The 23,967-nt window shown below is 34.3% G+C and overlaps 2 protein-coding genes across 7 annotated transcripts in view; one reads left to right on the forward strand and one right to left on the reverse strand.

Annotated features, from left to right (window-relative positions):
* Positions 1-1,736: 1,736 nt before the first annotated feature.
* LOC132634824 (hydroxyproline O-galactosyltransferase HPGT1-like) lies at positions 1,737-8,928 on the reverse strand. 6 transcript variants are annotated; one of them, XM_060350920.1, is made up of 15 exons: positions 8,740-8,885; positions 8,479-8,558; positions 8,030-8,093; positions 7,855-7,919; positions 7,306-7,355; positions 7,013-7,206; positions 6,806-6,868; positions 6,667-6,730; positions 6,476-6,548; positions 5,929-6,052; positions 4,908-4,995; positions 4,754-4,804; positions 3,684-3,755; positions 3,255-3,358; positions 1,737-2,121 (listed from the first exon to the last, which is right to left on the reverse strand). In XM_060350920.1, the coding sequence occupies exons 6-15, from the start codon at positions 7,173-7,175 to the stop codon at positions 2,099-2,101; spliced, it is 825 nt and encodes a 274-aa protein (XP_060206903.1). In that variant the 5' UTR covers positions 7,176-7,206; positions 7,306-7,355; positions 7,855-7,919; positions 8,030-8,093; positions 8,479-8,558; positions 8,740-8,885; the 3' UTR covers positions 1,737-2,098. The 6 variants fall into 6 exon arrangements, with proteins under 6 accessions (XP_060206903.1, XP_060206905.1, XP_060206902.1 ...); XM_060350922.1 differs by having other exon boundaries at positions 7,013-7,226; XM_060350919.1 differs by lacking the exon at positions 7,855-7,919.
* An 11,831-nt stretch (positions 8,929-20,759) lies between these two features.
* The window catches only part of LOC132634825 (V-type proton ATPase subunit E3-like), a 6,529-nt gene continuing 3,321 nt past the window's right edge, over positions 20,760-23,967 (forward strand). The window contains exons 1-3 of the mRNA XM_060350923.1: positions 20,760-20,989; positions 22,746-22,846; positions 23,539-23,701. Coding sequence (XP_060206906.1) covers positions 20,885-20,989; positions 22,746-22,846; positions 23,539-23,701 — 369 coding nt within the window. The 5' untranslated portion in view covers positions 20,760-20,884. The remainder of the gene's footprint in view (positions 20,990-22,745; positions 22,847-23,538; positions 23,702-23,967) is intronic.

Here is a 23,967-nt window from a genome sequence, read left to right on the forward strand (position 1 = left end):
ATCCAATATTTTATAAGTTACTGGATCATATCGAAATGATTCCATTAGTGTACTTTCACCGATTGTAATAAGTAATTAACTATACATTTTTGTTAACCAACTTTCCATGTTCCAAATTGATGAAAACTAACCTCCACCCGGTGCGTACACACTCTTATCACTAAATCATAAAGTAATTAATTAATATACATTTTTTAATTTACTATTTAACTACGTTAAGTTAGAATAATTCGATGTGGACATCAAGTCAAAAATTACGTCCCAAACACATGCAAGACACCAACTAATTTAGGATTAAGACACAATTGATGAATTGATCTAAAAGAGCAATAGACATGAGTAAAAACAGAATTCACATTATGCCTATCCATAACATCTTAGACCTTTTCCTTTTCCTTTTTTTTTTTTTTTTCAAATGTATGAGTAGGACCTTTTCACCATTGACGAATATGCACAATTACACGTTGAGAATAATGCAACCGTTTCCTATGACTCAAATGTGCATGTTCCATGTTATAAAGATGTGATGGCATGCTCCAATCTCTAAAAGAAAATTCAATTCCAACTTGATGGGACCTTGATCTGGTCAAGTGGTAAGAATACGACACGTTTGAGTTAAAGGCACGTCACATATTCAAACCACACGAGTTCCTGGTATTTTAAGATGATAAAGGTAAATGTGGATTAGACACACATCGGGAGTTCAAGTCTTGCTCCAGATAAAAGTTTGGTATTTAAGTGGAGAAGAATTGGACAAGTCCATTATCTACCGAGTTTTGAACCGTGAACCACATCTGAGCCACATACCACCGTGCCCTTAAAATAGTAATCCAAACCTTGTAAACTCATGGATTATCTCAAGTTCAAGAAGAGGACATATCTCAGTTCTCACGTGAAATAAAACCTGACATTGAAAATTAGGATATCCACTGCAGAAAATACTAAATACTATCTGAATTAGAACATCAGACTAGTCAAGTTTTCTACTATTGCGACAAAATAATACATGGCAGTTAATTCAGCACAAGCCAAATGCTAGAAGACATATAACAGACTGTTATAGAATATCAGCATGATAGAATCCATGATACTAAGGGAGGAATTGTAATACACTACGTATATACAGAAAGCTAATTGACAAAAACCTCATCCTAATTTGTTCTAGCGTGGCTTCGACTCATCAAACCCCCCAGCAAATGCCTCTTCAGTTGAACAAGAGGGTTAGCTTAACCACAGGCTGCATTATTACATTTTAAGGTAAGCAACATACAAAGAGATGATCATTTTAGTCTCATTTAATTATTTTTATATTTTACGAATCATATATATGTATTTCTTGTACACCTAATATTGCTTCTTTCACTGAACTGTTTTACTATTGTCCAAAAACACTCGTCTTTACTTTCTAACTAAGCTTAAACGAGTTGCTTTTTGCCTTCTTTTTGGTTTTGCTAATATTGTGATGGATAAAACTCCAATGAGGATTAGAGACTGCCATAGACTTACAGATGTCTGATTTCCTGTTTCTAGGATATACTGGAGGTTAACTTTATAGGGCTTAATTAAGTAAATAAAATTATATCGTATCTAACCATTTAAACTTGTAAATGAGGTAATCACACAATCCTACCTGATATAAGGATAGACAAAAGATCCAAAGTTCAAGTTCAAAGCTCGCCACAAACCAACTTTAGCCTGCAGATATTTCCACTTTGAAATTGCTATTGAAGCAAATCTTAAGTGACTCAGCATCCCCACATAGTGCAACGAACTCTATATCTCCAGAAAATGATATCAATAGTACATGATAAAATAATGGACAATGTGCACTCTATGAATACATTATCACACAGAGAACTTTTCTGACTACAGTTCCTATACTCCAACAACACTTTGTACATTCCTCGAGGGCACGGTGGTGTCCTAAACTAAGGGTTTGCTCTCTCTACCACAGGGCTCTTCAAGATTGGAGTTAAAAAACTTCAAGCACCTTTGCTCAGGGCACCAGAAGCAAATTGCAGCAAAAATGATATGGTCTTCCCAAATTGAATGTTCTCCAGTGACTGATTCTCCTTATGTACTAAAAGAGGCAATCCAATCAAGCTGCTGCGCAAACAGACCCTAACAGAATTACAAAAAAAAAAGAGCCATTAGTATCATGATGGTTACATAACGTTAGGACCATAAAGTGCTAAGGCTGAAAGTTCCTTCATCAAAGCTTGCACTAGCACAAGGAGCAGCCTAGCTCAGTTACTCGAACTCTTCGAAAGTGTTGCCGCACCCGTGTCGGATGCTCCAAAAATACACTACTTTTGAAGGATCCGACACACACCCGACAACATTTTAGGCGAGTCCGAGTAACTTAGCAGCCTAGTGAAGTGACAATAGCAATAAATTCTTGGTTCTTTTTTCAAGTTATTTCCTGATTCTGCTAAGAAGTAATTGTACAGGGCATCTCTCAAGATAAAAGCAAACAATATCTACATGTCTGAACTCGTCAGGCAAGAGAGCAAAATGACTAAGCTAATGAAAAACCAAAGTAATTGACCACAAAACAGTTCCCTAAATACTGAACAACTGCCATCAAGTCTGCTGATTTGAGAGTGAAATAAAGGACAGGAGGATATCTTTGGTTGGCCTCACCAATAGTTATTTTTTCTCCGCCCCTAATAATATAACTTTTGTTTAACCCCAAACGCCTGCTCATATAATAACTCCGTTAACTATTCCCTAAGTTCCTTTTCTAGTACCAAGATTGGTCTCTTCTACCATTCCCTTCAAAGTGGATTAGTTCTGGAAGGAAAGAAGAAAGAGTGGGATGCAGGTAAAATTTAGTCCAGAGTTTCAGACTAAGTTTATACAAGCTTCACACAAGAATAGTGTTATCAGTATATTATGTAGATGTTATCCCTGTGTGAAAACCTTCTTTTTCCTTATTCTTAGTCTACTCAAGCCGATCTATCACCTAATTTTGTAGAGGAAATTCATTTGTAAATAAATAGCTCTCCAATTATCAATTCTAACAGGAAAAAACGAATTTTATACTTGAATAGTTGAATTACAGTTCCAGCAGAACCTCCTAGAGAGAAAAAAAATCCACAACTGATATGGAGACAGCATCTTGTTTGTACAATCAATAACTTCTGCAAAAGGAGGCAATTGCTTTTCTTTTTATTTCTCCATACTTTTATTATGTGTACGGTTTTGGTTTGGGGGGGGGGGGGGGGGGGTTGGGGGTGTGGCGAGAGAGAGACCTGAAGAACAGCAGAACTTCCCTTCATCAACATGCTTCACATCAACGCCGATGAACCAGGATCCAGCACTCACATCATCATGAGCATATGTGCGAAGTATTGATCTACAAATTGCAGAAAGACAAAACAGTAAGCATTCTACTATTGCCATCACAAGTGATGGAAACATGTGGTTTTGTTTTTCTTTTTCAGTGGGCTGATGTGCACAAAAAGATAACCTACTATTACAGTCCCAGGTACTATAAATCAATCGAACACGGAGACAATTATGGAGAAGTAAACACATGTTCCAAACAAAAACGACTCTTCACCGAGGGTAGAACCCCGAGCTCAAGGTTCTTGGCACCTCAGTGTTTCAGCATGCACTAGAAACATACTGTTAATCCACGTTTCTTCTGATAAGTACATTGTCAATTCCACATATTTTACCTGTTGATAGAAATAAATTGAGCCAACGCCTTTGATATGGCAAATATTTCACCGGACGCATGCCTGAAGTATCTGGTTGTGAAAAAGTACAAAAAAGATGAAAGTATTAGCATCTAAACAAGTTGCAGAACTCATCAGCTTGCAAATCTTGACATATCATGCCTAATCTATATCAGCAGATTAGCACCATGCCCAGAAAAATATGAGTACCTATCTATTCTTTATTTCGTTTTTGTTTTGTTGTGTGTGTGTGGAGTGGGGGTTTCAATAAGCTCCCCAACCTTGGCTGTGCATCCCAGACGGATACATATTTCGATAATAAATGATTATATAATGGAAGTAATTTCTCAATCTTGCCTCCTAGACATCAAGCATGAGCACAGTATTCTAAATGCTTAATATCCATATCCAGATTTTCTTAATAATGGAGCCTGTAATGCCACAGCTACGTACTTGCTAAATTTCACTTTCTACTATTACGAGGCAGCTTGGCCATTGAGACATACTGGGATAGAAAATTCTCACACATCTATGAATCTCGTAGTTCTTATTGTCCTAATGGGAAGAACAACATCAAAGTTACATGAGCTCCAGAGTTTCACTTTCCCCTTTAGCTAGAAATTTCAAATACTATGAATCAGCATTTTAGACGTCCCAATGGGAATTCAAACCAAATAATGCTACTTCACAATAAGAAGCAAATGAATTCCCCAAAACCATGATGATAACAAGAAAGTCAAAGAACCAGAAGGTATAGTGCCCTTCCTGCTGGCTGTTATACATCTCTAAGTAATCTCCATTCACAAACTTTGTTCAACTTCTCCAACAATTATTAACATAACTAATGAAATTAGCACTCTTTAAGTTTGCTAACACAAAAAATAAAGAAAGATGAAAAGGAAGAAGATATCAATCCAATACAGCATGATTAATATTTTCAATCAAGACGCACAAGCAACTAGCAGTAGACAGAGAAGAGGTAGAACTACAACACATGCAGCAGTGGACACTATATATAGCATCGCTTGCATCAGCTAGATGATTTCAGTAAATAGTATGGAAGTACTCACGATTTTCCATCCCCAAATTTCCACCACTCTGGTTCATACCATTTCTGTTCCCTGTGAACAAGAAACAAAAAAAAAAAATAGGTTATGATGAACTAATACACTCAAATGACTCTTTCAGCAAAACAGCAATTATTAATAAACAGGACAAACTCACGGCTGTGAGAAAACTTCGCCAGATTTCATACACCCTATGTAGGCACGAGGCTTATCCAAATAGCTGGCAAGTACTGTTCCAACAGCATCTGTGGATAAAGTAAAGCTAATAAGCATAAGGCACATTTATTAAAAAAATAAGAAAATGTTAACAGGTTAAGAACTCAGCAAAGAACATCATTAGTTATCGCGTCATAATATTATGTTTTATTAGTTATGGAGTTGCAATTTTCTGTGAAAGACATAGCCAGTCCAGATTCTATCTCTAGGATGTTAGTATCTCAAGGGATCATCATCAATCAGTTTTGCCAGATGGTTAGAGAGTAGAGACTGAGAAGATCCAACAAGATTTCTCATTTGGCATCTTGATACACTCTATTAAATACAATAATTTCCTATTCGAAGTCATTGTATACTACTTTATTTAGTCAAAAGAAACCCTGATATAATGAATTCATGGTAGTTCTTTGAACTCTCCAAATCGTAATTCATTAGGATTCATTCTGGTCCTAGCTCTGTAAAACGAGGCAACTGGTTCTTTGACCCACTTTGGCATGATATAGCCAATCCTACTGTTGCTCACTCGGGGAAATCAGACTGTTGACCACAAACAGGCACCACGCCTTCTAGTATTTTATGTAACACGACACCACTTCGGCACTGCATTTCTTTTGTACATTTTTTGTGATTTTATGTAACACCCCTATCAACTCTTTGAGAAGCCTACGGCTTGACAAGAATGATAATCTAAAGTCACCTAGGTACTTCTTCTTTTTGTTCTTTATCTCACTGCAATTTCCAGATTCAACATGTCAATGTTGACATACATTGGAAAACCTCTTTAGTGATCTTTTTCCTGCACTTAAGCCTCTAAAGAATTTGATCATTCAAATCTACCGTAGTAGTTTCTCAATGTAAGAAAAAATTAAATTATAGAAAATGGAAAGACATGAGCAGAGCGCAGGGTACAGAGAACAACAGATATGCGAATGCACATATTGAAGGTTCCTAATACTGTGTACCTAAATTAACATAGACATTGTCGTTGACCTTGGCATAAAACTCAGCATCCCAATGCTGAACAGCATGAGCAAAAAATGACTTTGTTTTCTTTGATTGCTCTTGGGGGGACTCCACATGATCATTCTGCTCAGGAAGAAAATAATATTCACATACTGTTGTAGACACATATACTACTAGAACTAGATTACCCCGATTTTCAGAACAATGGTAAGATATACATATAAAGACATACAAACAAGCTCAGATGACATGAGCGTGCTAACATATAGCAACATTGTAGATACGCCTTTATTTATTTGGAAAGGCTTTTTTTTTTAAAGGAAGTGGGACTTGATTAACCTCTATTTATTACTATCTCTTTCTGTGGTAGAGGAAGGATGGGAATAGTCCAAGAAGATTTAATCTTATTTTGATAGGTTAGAACAACGAACAACTCTCAATTAATTTAGTTCTCAAAGCTCGTTTATTTTATGGTTATAAATAGCTATCTTTAGTTGATAACAATACACTAAGCTTGTACAAAAGACATGTAAAAGTTGCACATACAAGAATGATGAAGTCATTGGAATGCCTGCTCTCATCATCAATGGCTCTATCTGAACTGTCTCCACGATTTGAACTGCATGAGGTGTAAATTCGAGTAAGTAGCCTGATTGAAAGAAAGGTCTAGCAACGCTTTTCTCAAAGAGCATTCTGGTGTATCCTTTATTTAGTTCAGATTTATCGAGGTAGATTACCTTCTTCCTATGACGAATCGTATTACGATACCTTTCTCCTCCTCTAATTTTTTAAGAGCAGCACCTACCAAAAGTAGCTTATAAATTTAGAATGAAATCAGTTATTTCAAAAGTTAATTCATCATGATAGCAGTTATACTGCAGATACTTCTGATTAGGACAAGATCAATGATATTGCTAGGGAATTCAACAGCAATCCAGTCTAAATGTGTTCAACAGACAATGATTGCATTAGCAAAGTGACTGAAATATAACTTCAGCATCTTAGTTGAGTTGGTTGAATTTTAGCTTCACAAGGCCTACTAGAAGAAATCAAGAAAAAGGGGAGAGGAAAAGAAAGCCAAACCAGTAGGCATCCATGCTTTGCGAATTGCATCTCTGTTTTTCTTGTTGCCAAACTTTGTAGAGACACCTACAACAGCTAGAAGCTTTTTCTTTGAATCCTTCCCATTGTTATCCAGTAGATGCTTCGATACAAAACCTTCCTGACTGGCTTTACCCAGTTCCATCTGAAGTGCAGCTAGCCTCTTATGTTGTTCCCTGGCAAAGAAATCATCAGCCTGTATAATCCCAGCATAAAACTCCAATATGAGCAGAAATCTCTCAAATTAGAACAGAAATCCAACACAATCATCTAACCTGCAGGTTATGATCTTCAATGTATCATCTACTGATATAGCCGAACGACCCTGAAAAGGAAGATAAGCCTGCCTATAACTTTTGATATAACATTAGCATCTCAGGGCTCAACTCATCAGGACCAATGAAACGACATAAATATTCAGAATCAATGCCAGCTTCATCAAACTATCTGACCAAAAACATACCTTTTTCAAAGTACACTTTCTGACAAAAATCTTGAAATTCTCCAACACTAATAAGCAATAGAAGTTCTTCCTTTTCCTGAGTTCTATTTATTTTTGTGTTACTAGAACAACTAGCAAAAACTAGTGCATAAAAGGCTTTTGGTGATCTTATTGGTGAGCACCATGGGGGTTCCTCAAGTTGGGCTAATTTCTAGCAGATTAGCCTAGTAAACTTGTGACGATGTTGAATCTTACATGAAGGAAATGCACTCATCACCCAACCAATACAGAGGGCTAGTTAACATATGGTAATGTGAAACCTTGGAGTTTCTTTATAATCAATCTAATTAACCATATTCTATGTTCAAACCAAGGCGACTACCTCATAGTCAGTTATCTTAATCCAGACATGATATCCACCTTGATCTTTGTAGAGCCTATCCGATTCTACAATACAAGAACTTACTTAAAACAAAGATGACCAGAGAATTCAGGGAAAAAGAATCAGCTTTACCTACCACATGAATAGAATAATACTACAATTAGAGTGAAAATACCTGTCCGGTTCTCCTATCAAGCTCTTGAATAAGATATACCCTATTCTCCGAGTCCAGCCACAACCTGCCAATTACACATTTACCAGTTGCCACAGTTAATCATAAAAAACACTTAAATACCAATCATTCAAATAAGCAAGGCGGAATACATAGACAAACACTTAAACTTGGCCTCCACGGTCTGTTGAACACTCCAATTTACAAAATAATCATCTAGACACCTCAACTTGTCTGTGTCAATTGAACACTCCAACTTATAAAATGATCGTCTAGACACCTCCACAATTTATGTACCACGTCAGCGTCAGGTGTCCACAAAACACAGTCGGGACGAGTTGAGATGTCTAGATGTGCGTTCTCAAAGTTGGAGTGTTTTAGTTGCCCGTTGAGGCCAAGTTAAGGTGTATATCTATGTATTAAGCCAATAATCAACTACACCTCAATCTCACCCCTCCTCCCTTATCCAGGACTAAATACATGGGCTCCGCTTAGTAAAGCTCGCATAGGCCAATTCGCTTCTCAAGAGTAACTAATCTTCAAAGCTAAATTGGATTAGATTAATTTAAAACTATAATAATAAAAATAATATAATTTGCAATTCTCTCTCATAATAATACGATGAACATTAAAATGTTGGTCAAATTTCATATAGTTTGACTCTCGAGGAGCGAAAGGTAATATGTATACAAGAGAGAAGAGGTTACACTTACCTGCCGGCAACATAAAGAGCAGCCATAGCAGAGAACATAGAGAGCATTAGAAATGAAATTCGAGATCGGAAAGTGTTATTGGAACCACGACTATTCATTTCTTCGGACTCCGGAGAATTGAGACTGATTCACTTGCCCAGTTTGAGATTCGGATTTTTAGTTTTAATTATTTTTTCTTCTTTAAAGTGTGGGGAATTATAGATTGAGATGTCGCAGCTTAAAAAAAAAGTAAAGTAATTTTTGGTAGGTGGTTAATAGCACGTTTGGTCAAGCTTATTTTTATCTCAAAAGTACTTATTTTTTTAATAAATGCTTATTTAAAAAAAATGAGGTGTTTGACCAAGCTTTTGGGAGAAAATAAGTGCTTTTGGGAAGTAGCAGAAACAGTTTTTCAGAAACTAAAAAAATAGCTTTTGCCCGAAAGCACTTTTTTGAAAAGTACTTTTGAGAAAAATACAAATAGAAGCACTTTTTAAAAGTTTGGCCAAACACTAATGAATGCTCAAAAGTACTTTTTTAATTAATTGGCCAAACACAAACTGTTTTTCGCTAAAAGTGCTTTTTTGAAAAGTACTTTAAAAAATAATACATTTTAAAATAAGTAAATTTTAAAAACTCGGCCAAACAGGCTATAAAGGTTCTATAAAAGCTAGTACTAAAACACAACAGGGTTTTCAAAAATTTTAATTTTATTTCTCGGATCATGGCCAAATATGCACTCTAATTTGTCTCTACACATATTGTTCGCTGAGCAATGGACAAACCTTAGTAAAGAAAATTTGAATAAGTGATGTTTGCAAGTGAAATTGTGACATTTGAATTTGTGATTTTTTTTATTTTTTAAAATGCAACATGAACTATTTCTTTTCCCATCGTCTTTTGACATTTCTTGGTAATTGAGTTTTCCCCCCTTCTCGAATTAACTATGTGAAGAGGAGAATGCTCAACTATTCACTTTATGTCGTTTGCAAAATAGTTATTCATAAGATAAATGATGTAATAAATTGTCAATTGTCATTTCAGATCTATATTAATTATTCCCTCTACCCTATTTCTTTGTTGTTCTGGTCCAGAAAAAATAACACACTTGTATATTTAAAATTAATTAATTTTATGTTATGGCGTGCTTAAGATCATAAGTTTTAAAAAATTTATAACTAGACAATTACTATTACATGTTTAAAATCATAAGTTTAAAAATATTCATTTATTTCTTAAATTTCGTGTCGATTCAAACATTATCATATAACTTGAAATTGAAGAAGAATGATTTATGTTATTTTCAAAATTCACAAACTATTTAACTATTATAGAAGAGTGGGTTTGGTCGTCAACCCACTCTTTTATAATAGTAAATAAAAAAAAAAAAAAATTAAGGGGGTTCATTTGAAGAAGTAGGAAACAATTGCCAAAAAAAAAAATAGAATATTTAAATAATGATAATAAGTTCAGAAAATGGTAAAGATACTCTTAGAGAAAATTTAAAGAAGAGAAATTCAGGAAAAAATAAATAACGATTTAAATTAAACACAAAACCGCTAAAGAAGTCATAAAATCAAAAGATTTAAAACTTATACCTTTGGGTAAGGATAAAAATGCACTAATTTTAGACAAATACTTCTCAACCCACTCTTCTATAATAGTGAATAAAAAAAAGGTGGGTCCACGTGAAGAAGTAGGAGACAATTGGAAAAAAAAATGGGACATTTAAATAATGATAATAAGTTCAGAAAATGGTAAAGATACGCTTAGAGAAAATTTAAAGAAGAGAAATTCAGGAAAAAAGAAATAACGATTTAAATTGAACACAAAAACCGCTAAAGAAGTCATAAAACCAAAAGATTTAAAATTATACCTTTGGGTATGGATAAAAATGCACTAATTTTAAACAAATACGTCTCACACAAATAATGATAAATAACATCAAGAAGACGAAATATAAACGGTCAAGAAACGTATACATATATTTTCTTAAAATGATGAAGTTGGTCTATACTTAAAATTTTAAGACTATAACAGATGCTAACATATGAAAGCGTTTTTCAGTGTTGTTGAGTAGAAAGAGATAATGGCGTGAAACTCGGTAGGAAAATGTGTATTTCAAATCTTTCAATTGGAGAACCAAATCAAGAAAGTCATATATGGGAGAAGCGGACTAAGTAAAATAATTTATTGATATTTTCAATTAATTGAATTACAGTACTTTCTATAATTAAAATTCCATAATTATATTACTCAAAAGTACTCTCTCTGTCCTAATTTATGTGGCATAGTTTGACTAGGCACGAAGTTTAAAAAAGAAAGGGAAGCTCTTTGAAACTTGCGGTCTACAACAAGTCATAGATATTTGTGTGGAGTTAAATCATTTCATTAATGGTAAAAGAGAAAGTTTTAAGTTAAATGATTTCTAAACATAAAAATATATCATTCTTTGTTAGACAGACTAAAAAGAAAAGTGTAGTACTATTTTTTGTGTTGGGCCCGTGCTAGCAGTGGCGGATTTAGAATTTTCATCCAGGGTGTTCGAAAACCGTTAAGCAAGCCTTTTCCATATTGTTGAGGGTGTTCAAAACATATATATCTATATAAACTCGAAAAATTTACCCTATATATACAGTGAAATTTTTTATCGAGGGTGTTCACGAACACCCTGGCCTACCTTTAAATCCGCCCCTGCGTGCTAGCACGGGCTTTCATCATCTAGTATGTAATCTATATACAATATAAAGCTAGGCATAGACAAGGTGATGTGGCACCTCTCTATGACCTCCATTCCTATTTATCTTTTTTCTCCTTTTTTTTCCATTTTTCTAAATATTTTTCTAATTTTGTGTTCTTTTATCCTTTCAAGGTGGATATTGACGTGAAGAAATCTGTGTTAATCCTCCAATTAAACTGATAATTAATGCATATTGAATGTGTATATGTTTCTTCATCTTTCCCCTCCCTATAACTCCCAAATCATAAGACTTGAGGTTATTTGGTAACGTTAATATTTTTTTTTTTGGGGGGGGGGGGGGGGGGGGGGGGGGAATGATAATAACTCTTGCAATTACTTTTTGCATTAAATTTTAGGAGCAATGATTTTTCACTATTTAATCTGCATATATATGCTCTTGATTCTTTTTCCATATCTCTGCATGCCATTTTGATGCTACAAAAAACATTAGTAATGCAGAAAGAGAGGATCAGATACGTGATTTTCTTTTTCTTAGCTTCTTTTTCTTTTTGGGTGGGAGGTGGTGAGGGGAAATTTGTGATGATGGAGAATTTTGATTGATATCTAGCTATTTGAATAGGTGACACTTTTGGGATTATGATCATGATGAGTTTTGGAATGATATCCATTTAGTTATTGATATTTTTTTATTAGGTCATGCTTCCGGAGTTACGGACTTTTTTTTGTGGTGAAAGCAAGTGGTATATGATATGGAGAGAGATGAAAGCGGATTGAGGATTTAAAATGTATGGATTTAATTTTTCATTCCATTATAGTTTATATCTACTATTTGTTGTAATTTTCGTGAATTTCTACGTATAAATTAATGCTATGTACATAGGTACTGAATTCCGATGAACCGGGTACCGTAACGATGGATGCGCCCGTGGATGGTGCTATACAAAAATGGAATCGGGGGTCGGTGTCATCAACTGTTAAGAAGGAGGTATGTATGATAAAATAAAGACTCGAAGAAAAATCTTCTTGAACTATCATATCTCCAGAAAATTCAACTTAATCTTATAGATAACTAACTTTAAATTCTCCATTCTCTTTCTCCATTCTCTTTTTGCAGATCTCCAAGCAATTTGCGGATTTTTTTTAACCCCAAGAAGTAGGTTATTAAATTTTAGTTAACTAACAATGAGATGGACGGTAACTTTTATTGATTTTTTGCCATTAATCAATTTTTAAATTATCCTTGAACAGACTTTTTCCATTTCTTCTTATATATCTTATTGTGAAAATGAAGTCTGAATTATTACTACTTAGGATTTCATATAAAATAGAGAAAAGGGAAAGTAAAATAAAAAAGTTATTTCATTTAGAAGATTTAGGGTAGATGGATCCAATTTTATGTTTTATTTCTCTTCCATTTTCTATTTTTCAGTTTTGTCTTTTGGCTTCAGTTAGATTTTAAACAAGAAGAAAGTGATAAAAGTATAAAAAGTTAACACTACAAAGAAGAAAAGAAGTTATATACATAAAAACTATTACACTAGATTAAGTTCATGTCTTCCTATACATAATTTTTAACAAAAAATAAATTTTATTACCTATATTTCATTAATTATACAAAAATCAAAGTTAGAGAAACACATGCAACTAATCTAATCCATTTGAATTTGACAAATAATTAAGTGCTTCAAATTTTAGAAGTTTTAAATAATTGAGATATTTCATTATTATAAAAAAAATATTTCATAAATTTAATGAGGTGTTTATTACCGCGCTTCGCGCGGACCTGTTCACTAGTAATAAAAATAATAATATGATCAGTTGTTAGCTTCCTACTCTTCGGTAGGCAATGTTACCTCATATATTTCTCTCTTTACCCATTGTGAGTTTATGACTAGCTGATTTACGTTGGCTTCATTGGAAACATTAGAAATGTAATATTCTAAAACTTGAGGTTTTATGTTGGCGACTAATAAAGTGAATTTTAAAAATGAAATTTAAGCTACCGACATTTCTGAGATTATAGATAATCTCAGTTAACTTAAAATGAATGAAAATCACATTTTAAATATACCTTTTGCATATCTTTTTGAAATTCTAAAAAAAATAAAAAAATACACCCAATTAAAATTTTCTGGCCAAAAATCTACTAAAGAACAAACACCATGTGGAGGAAACTTCCTAAGCTAGGCATGTGGGATTTGTCTAAACAGTGACAGAAATGTCCTATATTGGATGGAGTAAATGCTTGAGTTTATCAGCTTATTTCTTCTCAAAAAATTTGTAATAATTTCGTTTAATGGGAATTGCAAGAGAAAATGAACATACTTACATTCAGATCTTCACTGAATCAGAAATTTGTAATATGTATAGGTTGTTTTAAAAGAGTTCACATTAACAATATATATTACATATAAATTATATAGAGCCTGTTTGGATGGGCTTAAAAAAAGCAGCTTATAAGTTGCTTTAGATAAGTTAAGCCAAACAAACCCAATTAATTTTTTGAGCTTATTTAAGCACAAAATGGCTTTAAGCTGACCAGTCAAACACTCAAAAAAAACTGAAAACAGCTTATAGGCAACTCATAAGCCAATTCAAACGGGCTCATAATGTAGGATAGATATATAATTTTAGCAATAGAAAGCTAAAAATTGTGAAAAGAAAACAATAAGATGAATTCACTATTCCTAGATTAAGAACCATTACATTACCATGTATACTTATTGACATATCTTATGGTGATACTGTCACACTCCGAACCATGGCCTGGGCGAAACACGACACTCGGTGCCTTATTGCATGTGACCGAGCGAACCACATGACTTGCTGAATCATCATGAGGCAAAACATGAGCGGAATTTAACGTGAATGCATGATGAGCCTTTACAAAATGCAATAAGTCATAATACTTAATCAAAATACTTGTTTAAACATGAGTGCGGAAATAACATGAATGAGCCAAAATGGCTATACGACTCCGAAAGCGTGACATGACATAACTGACTTGTCTAGTCTATGAAACCTCTAACATAAGTCTGAACATGAAAAACATACTCGCTGGGACAAGACCCCCAGCATATCTTAGATGCATAGCTAATCATAAAATAAAGAGTTGACTAAACCCCGAATAAGATGGGGCTCACCAATAAGCTGATACGAATGCTGTCCTACTGAGCAGATACATCATCCTGTAAATTAGTACCTGCATCGTGAAATGCAGGCCCCCGGGCAATAAAAGAGGACATCAGCACATTGAATGTACTGGTATGTAAAGCAACTGAAAGAAATAACATGGGATATGGAATAACATGATAAGAACTGAAACTGAAAACTTGGACATGAACATGAGCATGAGCATGGGTACATACATATATATAACATAAGTAAAACATGATAAGTAGGGAAAGCATTTCATAAACCGACCATGTGATATCACCACGTGGGTACGTGGAGTCTGCTACCTCGTCGGGACCAGCAGAGCCCCCATACCTTGCCAGGGTATAAGGTGGTAACGTGCCTGATGGATCCATTCAGTGTAAAATTAAGGTATCGTCCTAACTGGGCGGAGCGATCCTTGTCCTACGGTGGCTTCGTAGTTTCAGGCTATCTGAGCCTTCTCAGTAATTCGTGCAACTCCCAAAAACATGAACATAATATAGTTGGCTAAGAAGCCCATGATTTTCGTGAAATAACTTGTAATCATGATTTCACGAAGTAACTTGTAACATAGCTTGTATCATGGTTTCATGAGATAACTTGTAGCATGGTTTCATGAAATAACTTGTATTTAGCATGTATATTTCTTGTATCATGGCATGAAAGTAATTATATGATTTGATTGCATGAAAACTTGTAGACATATAGAATATTCATGAAATAATAATTCTTAGTCAAAAACATGCATGCAAGAACCCATGGAATACAAAATATGGGTTTTCATGGATTACAGACAGATTCTCAATAATCATAATGAGTATCAAGAACGCAATGATAGAATAATAGCAATTCAAACATAATATAGTCATAGACATGAATCTAGGGTTATCATGAGCATAGTATAGAATAGAAACCCTAGTTTTGTAAAGTTTCATACTTTATGGATTAGGAGGCGTAGAGAAGAACAATGATGTTCCCACACGTAGATAGTAACTCTACATACCTGGTAATGCTCCAAGCTTGAATTAAAGATTTTAACTTTGAAGAAGATTTCCAAAATCTTGAATTCTTGAACCTTGAGATGAGTTTTCTTAAAAACCCTAGTTTAGGAACAATGATTTCTTGCTTAGATTATTAAAGTATATGTTAGAATTGAGTTGGAAGGGTTTGGATTGACTTACCTTGATGTTTTGGATTGTTGCTAGAGCTTGGAATTGTGAATAATTAAATAAAAGAACTGAAGGCTTGAATTTATACCAAAGTGAAGCGGAAATTATATGGACATATTATACGGTCCGTATAATATGACCATATTTTATCATGGCTGAAAACAGAATGTCGATTTGAAGTTTCATGAAGTACGGACGAGTTATATGGTCCGTATAACAAGTTCGTATAACATGACCAGTGAACGGACTGCTCTGTAATCCTTCAGTAAAATAGCCATAACTTTTTGTACATATGTCCCCTTAACCCCCATAATATACCGTTGGAAAAGTATTTCAAAGGGCTACAACTTTCAAGAAGGAAGTTTTCACAAATTCCTAACGCAAGTACCCGAAAACAGGACATAAGTACAGACTGTCCTAGACTTAGACGAATTTAGAAGGCCTTAAGAACTTCACTTTTTGGTTTGACTTCAAAACGACTGTTTATCACCCGAGTTCCTCCCAAATAGATTCGTATAGCTAAAATATCACCTTTATACTAGATTCATACATTCATACCTAATTCGGATTTACGGGATGTTACAATATCTCCCCCTTGGGATCATTCGTCCTCGAATGATGGGTCTTGGTTAAGAATGGGACTGGACATGGCTTGAATACATGAACGTGAAGAAACATGACATGAAACATAAAAGATCAACATGATTACGTGGGAACATGGTCATGGATCATGAGAACTAAATATGTCATTACATAGAAACATACATGGGAGCATGAAACTGAGTCGTACCTGCCTGAATAAGAATCGTGAAACAACTGTCCTTGATTTATGAATAGAGGTTAAGAATCACTTACTAACTACGGAATCTAGAAAATTTTATGGTAGGACTTCCTTCATAATTCAGACCCTCAGGACATTTCTCAAACGCCTACCAGCTAACTAAAGTACCAACACACAACTCACAGGGTATCTTATTACGCATGATGTGACTCAACGTGATTTCTGAATGTTGAATGTGGCTAACATGAATACTGAGCTAGCTTGAACACACGAATATTAGTTGAATGATTACATGATTACCATACATAGGGTTTGGAATAAAATTCGTAGGCACGAATGACATGAGTACTGGAAATAGGCACGAACATGACATGATTACCTGGGCGTAAGACGCATGACATGGGACATAAATACATGAAAACTGTCTGGCATGAATACATGAGTGCTAAACTGTCATGAGATACGAATACGTGTAAACATGGATATCATAGCATGAGATCTGAATATCGAAAACATCATTGTTACAGCAGGGGATTTGTATGATGAGCGGAGATGAGATCCGAACACTTAGAGGCTTGATCATAGATGTTCGTATATCACCGTCACGATTGACATATAAGATATGAGTACGACTTAAGCTTTGAATGTGGGCGCAACCAGGTGCGAATGAGACAGATTTGATGGTGACTACTCCAATTGTAAGAAAAAAACGTGGGACAGAGAGAGATATTACAATTTCCCCCCAAAATATGCATTTTTGGCTCAATAATTTCAATGATATGTTTGTTTTCAAAAAATACCAAAAATACGTAAAACTCATATGTAGAAAAAAGCTTGAGAATAAACCATAACGATAAAATAAACGGAAGTCGTTAATAATACATGCCATAGGTATTCGAATGCCAAGTGCAACTCATAAATTGGCCGCACCAAAAAAGTGTGATGTACACAATTATCTTGATATATTATTGGTAACTGTTTTCACGACTCGAATATAATTTAGGGGAAAGAATGTCGTTGTACTTAAAAAAAAATTATTACTCGCCCTTACCCTTTTACTTTCATGCCCTCACATTATTTACCCGAATTGCCCTCAAAATTAATGATACCAACATAGTATCACCCTGTATCTTATATACCATAATGATATTACAGGGGACTTTTTTCATTTCTTCAAAAACACTCATCAACCCTCTATGAAACCCCTATGATATATATAATATACTGACATTGTATTATTGAGGATTATATTCATTTATTAAAAAAACACACAATCCTAAAAAACGACCTCTAAGGTGTCATCATCTTATATACATACAGGGGAGAATCTATGCATTAAAAATGGGTCACATGAACACATGGTCACCCGATTAAACTCGGTATATTATGTATATAATCCTTAAAATATATCTAATATTAACTGAAGGAACACATGGTCAAACTAGATCGAGTGGAGCGCTAGTTAAGTGTTAGGTTTAATCCCTTAAGGTTGTGGGATCGAACCTTACTAAATGCCCTTTTGCTTTTCTTTTTTTTTAAAAAAAAATCACTGAGATGGTATCATAAAGGACCGCTTCAAATCCCTCAACGAAATCATATATTGAGATGGTATTATTGAAGACAACTTCAGTGTTGAAGACACTCTCTTAGTCCTCTATATTACTATCATGATAAGGATTTTAGGGGTGAGATATTAGGATAAATATTTTCGGCCTGTTGAGTTTTGGCAAAATTAGTTTAGGAACGGTAAATATGCGATATTTTGTGTGGTTTTATCTACTTCCTCCGGATAAAAAAAAGTGTTCACTTAGCCTTTTTTTCTTGGGTCAAAAAAAGTGGTCACTTATCAAATCAAGAAAGAATTAACCTTGTTTTTTCAGATTTGCCCCTATTAAGTGTTATATGAATGGTGTAAATGCTTGAGTTTATCCACCTAGTGCTATTTTTTTTCTTCTTAAAAAAAATTGTAATAATTTCGTTTAATGGGAATTGCAAGAGAAAACGAACATACTTACATTCAGATCTTCACTGAATCAGAAATTTGTAATATGTATAGGTTGCTTTAAAAAAGTTCACATTAACAATATATATTACATATAAATTATATAATGTAGGATAGATATATAATTTTAGCAATAGAAAGCTCAAAATTGTGAAAAGAAAACAATAAGATGAATTCACTATTCTTAGATTAAGAAACATTACATTACCGTGTATACTTATTTGACATATCTTATCGAGATACTTCAGATTAAAAAAAACAAAAGTAAATATAAATGTTAACATTTGAGAAGACTACTAAGATTAATCAATCAGCAATACTTTCATCTCAAATTAATTGAAATTGGCCGAACAAATTATTTATAGCGATTTTCTCCCTATTGGAATCTATATTCAGAGTAAGTAAGTATTTATTGTAAAAATTAAGTATTCAATATGTTCTATTTTATACTCCTATTTATTTACATCAGTTTGTTTAATAAAAACAATATATTAATATATTTAAAAACAATATACCTTTAATTTAAACTTCTTATCAAGAATGCACTGAAGAAGTAAGCTTTAATTATTTAAATATTATGACATGTTTAACATCATAAATATCAAAACTTATTTTTAAACTTTCGAGTCAAGTTAAACAATATCTCTTAAATTAGAACGTTGAGAGAGTATTACCGTATGTCAATTTATGCAAATTCAAGTTTATGGATCTATTTTGGGAAGGCAAGAGTAATGGACAACCTCAATGCTAATAATATAAGCATGATGGTGACTACTCCAATTGTAAGAAAAAAACGTGGGACAGAGAGAAATATTACAATTTCCCCCCAAAATATGCATTTTTGGCCCAATAATTTCAATGATATGTTTGTTTTTAAAAAATACCAAAAATATGTAAAATTAAAACTTGAGAATAAACCCTAACGATAAAATAAGCGGAGGTCGTTAATAATACATGGCATGAGTATTCGAATGCCAAGCGCAACTTATAAATTGGGTCACACCAAAAAGTGTGATGTACGCAACTATCTTGATATATCATTGGTAACTGTTTTCACGACTCAAAATTATGATCTATAAATCACACGGATATAATTTAGGGGAAAGAATGTCGCTGTACTTAAAAAAAAAATATTACTCGCCCTTACCCTTTTACTTTCATGCCCTCACATTATTTACCCGAATTGCCCTCAAAATTAATGATACCAACATAGTATCACCCTGTATTTTATATACCATAATGACAGAGGACTTTTTTCATTTCTTCAAAAACACTCATCAACCATCTATGAAACCCCTATGGTATATATAATATACTGACATTGTATTATTGAGGATTATATTCATTTATTAAAAAAACACACAATCCTAAAAAACGACCTCTAAGGTGTCATCATCTTATATACATACTGGGGAGAATCTATGCATTAAAAATGGGTCACATGAACACATGGTCACCCGACTAAACTCGGTATATTATGTATATAATCCTTAAAATACATCTAATATTAATTGAAGGAACACATGATCAAACTAGATCGAGTGGAGCGCTAGTTAAGTGTTAGGTTTAATCCCTTAAGGTTGTGAGATCGAACCCTACTAAATGCCCTTTTTTTTTTTTTTTTTTTTAAAAAAAAATCACTGAAATGGTATCATAAAGGACTGCTTCAAATCCCTCAACAAAATCATATATTGAGATGGTATTATTGAAGACAACTTCAGTCTTGAAGACACTCTCTTAGTCCTCTATATTACTATCATGATAAGGATTTTGGGGGTGAGATATTTGGATAAATATTTTCGGCCTGTTGAGTTTTGGCAAAATTAGTTTAGGAAGGGTAAATACGGGATATTTTGTGTGGTTTTACCTACTCCCTCCGGATAAAAAAAAGTGTCCACTTAGCCCTTTTTCCTTGGGTCAAAAAAAGTGTCCACTTATCAAATCAAGAAAGAATTAATCTTGTTTTTCCAAATTTGCCCCTATTAAATGTTATATGATCATATCCCAATGCCTATTTAATTAGAGATAATTTAGTAAAATTACTTATTTTTATCTAAAAGTTAATACTTTTTTAAGGGATGTGTAAATGGCTAAGTGAATTTGTTTTTGTTTTTTATCCGGAGGGAGTATAATTTACCATGTCGACAGAGTGTGATAATTATAAATAACATTTGACATGATTTTATATTATGTGGTCCGCAGAATAAGCGAATAGACAGCGGAGTCGTGATTCAACTGAAGACTTCAAAGGCAAATAAATACTAGACAAATTATCTCTAGTTTTTTTGGTCTATACTTGTCTTAACCAGAATCCTTCACTCACATCCACATAGCCTTTCCGATCTAAAGTAGCGAAGATGATGAACGATACAGATGTATCGAAGCAGATCCAACAGATGGTCAGATTCATCCGTCAGGAAGCCGAAGAAAAAGCTAATGAGATTTCCGTCTCCGCTGAAGAAGTATTAATTATGCCCTAATCAATTTTCAACTTCATTCAATTATAAATAGTTATACAGTAATGATGTAAGACTTACTAGTGTAAATCATGGATTGATGTTCAAGTTACTTTAGTTTTTAGATTAATAAGAAGTAAACCTCAGTTAACAGAATATGCTCCAATTTTTGAAGTTAATTTTAGTTGTAGGAATTTTTTTTTTTTTTTTTTTGGTTATAGGAATAATGTGCACATCACAAAGAAGTAAAACTTAGTTATTCAAAATGTGCTTTAAATTTGAAGTTAATTTAGTTATAGAGTACTAATAAATGTGCTTTAATTTTGAAGTTAATTTAGTTATAGAGTACTAATAAATGTGCTTTAATTTTGAAGTTAATTTAGTTATAGAGTAGTAATGTAAGCCTAACTAATACATATCCTGGCTTGATGTTGAAGTTAATTTTAGTTTTAGAGTAGTAATGTGCACATCGAAGAAGTAAGCCTTAATTATGCAAAATATGCTCTAAATTTGATGTTAATTTTAGTTATAGAGTAGTCATGTTTTGATTTATAGTCTATTGTACTTTGATTCTTGCTACTATATGTTGTTTCTTGTACTTTGATTATCTTATTTATCTGTGGTAGCTACTGCTTCTTTTTCTCGGACTGCTTTATCATGACTTTTTTCGCTTTCGTTAGTTTCATTTTCATTTTGCTTTGAACTGCTTGTGCTTATTTGACCTTTTCTCGTCATGTCAACTCTTGAGCCGAGGGTCTTTCGGAAACAGCCTCCCTATCTCGGAAGATAGGGGTAAGGTCTGCGTACACTTTACCCTCCCCAGACCCCACATTGTGGGATTTCACTGGGTATGTTGTTGTAGTAATAATGTGAGCCTTACTTATACAAATTATGGCTTGATGTTGAAGTTAATTTAGTTCTAGAGTAATAATGTGCACGTTGAAGAAGTAAGCCTTAATTATTCAGAATATGTTCTAATTTTAATTTTAGTTATAGAGTAATAATGCGCGCGTCGAAGTAGTAAGCCTTACTAATACAATCATGGCTTATATTGAAGTTAATTTAGTTTTAGAGTAGTATTAATTTAGTTTTAGAGTAGTAATGTGCATATCGAAGAAGTAAGACTTAATTATTCAAAATATGCTCCAATGTTGAAGTTATATTTTGTTACAGAGTAATAATGTGCCCATAGAAGTAGTAAGTCTTCATTATACAAATCCTTTACCAAAAAAAGTCTTAATTATACAAATGATTTTCTGATTTTGAGATGAGCATAAGTTTTAATGGTGTAAAAAGGATTTACACCATCATGTCACTTAAAAGGCAACTGCGAGTAAGACTCCATACATACATTGATTGATAACCTATAAAAAAGGTGAAGCAATCTTCTATAAAAGATCAAACACACATGGAGTTAATTTCAGTTTGGTCGTCAGTTTAGCTCTTGTTCACACATTTAGCATGTGCTCCAAAGTTCTAAGCCCTAATTATAAAAAATATACTACAAACTTGAAGTTATTTTGAGTTTAGTCATAGATGTATCTGCTGTTCTTAGAGTAAGAATGTGCAAGAAGTAAGCCATTATTATACAAATTATGCTCAAATTTTGAAGTAAAATGGAATTTACTAATTATTTTTATCATAATACATGCACGGACGAATTGAGGCATAATAGTACAAATATGGAAGTTTACTGTGTTTAGTCAGTAGTGATTCTGTTGTTAGAGTGTTAATGAGCACACTGGATTTGTGATTGTTTTAGGAATTCAACATTGAGAAGTTGCAGCTAGTGGAAGCGGAGAAGAAGAAGATCAGACAGGAATACGAGCGTAAGGAGAAACAAGTCGATGTTCGCAAGAAAATGTAATTTCCCCAATTTGGTTTGTATAGTGGTTCGATTCGACTTTGACACCAGTCTTTAAAAAAACAGTTGGTTAAACTATGGTATGAGTGACGTTTTAAGATTGCAGTTGATCACTTCTATATAAAAAAGATCTATGTTTGCAGTTACGTAGTTTCCTTTATCTTTTCAGTATATCTGGGTTTCTGCTTGTTTAGCTCCATGTTGTTTGCACTTGGACTGCAAATTAAGTGTGCATCTTCATGGATGTACATTCTATATTGCACATTTCATTGGGCATTGATTGGACAAAAAGTTTGTGGTAACATCTGTATTTGTGGGAGTCCTTGGCCTTGACATGCGCCAAAAGTCATATGCCAATTCTAATAATACCAGGCTTATACTTTACAAAAATAAATAAATAATAATAATAATAATTTCTTTTACTGGGCTAATTCACGTAGTCGATCCAACTGACCTTAATTGATAGATTGGTTAATTGACTCCACTTGGCCTATGCAATTAATTGACTACACTTGGCCTATACAACGTTCTTTTGAATTGACTCCACTTGGCCTAAATTTGATTTCTCTAAATTTGTTTTGCTGCTATTAGTATATGAACACAAAGATTTTCTGTGGTTAAACTAATCCAATTTCAATTTTTTCGGGCAAAATAGAGTGTTCAAAGTTTCTTGATAATGTATTTGTTGCAGTGAGTACTCCATGCAACTCAATGCCTCTAGAATCAAGGTTCTTCAAGCTCAGGACGACTTGGTCAATTGCATGAAGGAGGAAGCATCAAAGGAGCTTTTGAACGTCAGCCAATCCCACAACCACCATACCTATAAGAAGCTTCTGCAAGATCTTACTGTTCAGGTACTTTGCTGACGGCAATTAGCTGCACGAGTTTCTCTCTCGTCTCTCCCCCCACCCCCCCCCCCCCCCCCCCCCCCCCCCCCCCCCCCCCCCCCCCCCCCCCCCCCCCCCCCCCCCCCACCCCCCCCCCTCCCCCCCTCCCCCCCCCCCCCCCCCCCCCCCCCCCCCCCCCCCCCCCCCCCCCCCCCCCCCCCCCCCCCCCCCCCCCCCCCCCCCCCCCCCCCCCCCCCCCCCCCCCCCCCCCCCCCCCCCCCCCCCCCCCCCCC

This window comes from Lycium barbarum, chromosome 4 (assembly GCF_019175385.1).
Source record: "Lycium barbarum isolate Lr01 chromosome 4, ASM1917538v2, whole genome shotgun sequence".
NCBI lineage: Eukaryota > Viridiplantae > Streptophyta > Magnoliopsida > Solanales > Solanaceae > Lycium > Lycium barbarum.

Coding starts and splice junctions, on each gene's coding strand:
- LOC132634824 (XM_060350917.1), bottom strand. CDS start 8,837: ATGAATAGTCGTGGTTCCAATAACACTTTCCGATCTCGAATTTCATTT. Junction 8,094..8,739: donor GCTCTTTATGTTGCCGGCAG/GTAAGTGTAACC, acceptor TGTAATTGGCAG/GTTGTGGCTGGACTCGGAGA. Junction 7,207..7,305: donor TTGAAGATCATAACCTGCAG/GTTAGATGATTG, acceptor TTTCTTTGCCAG/GGAACAACATAAGAGGCTAG.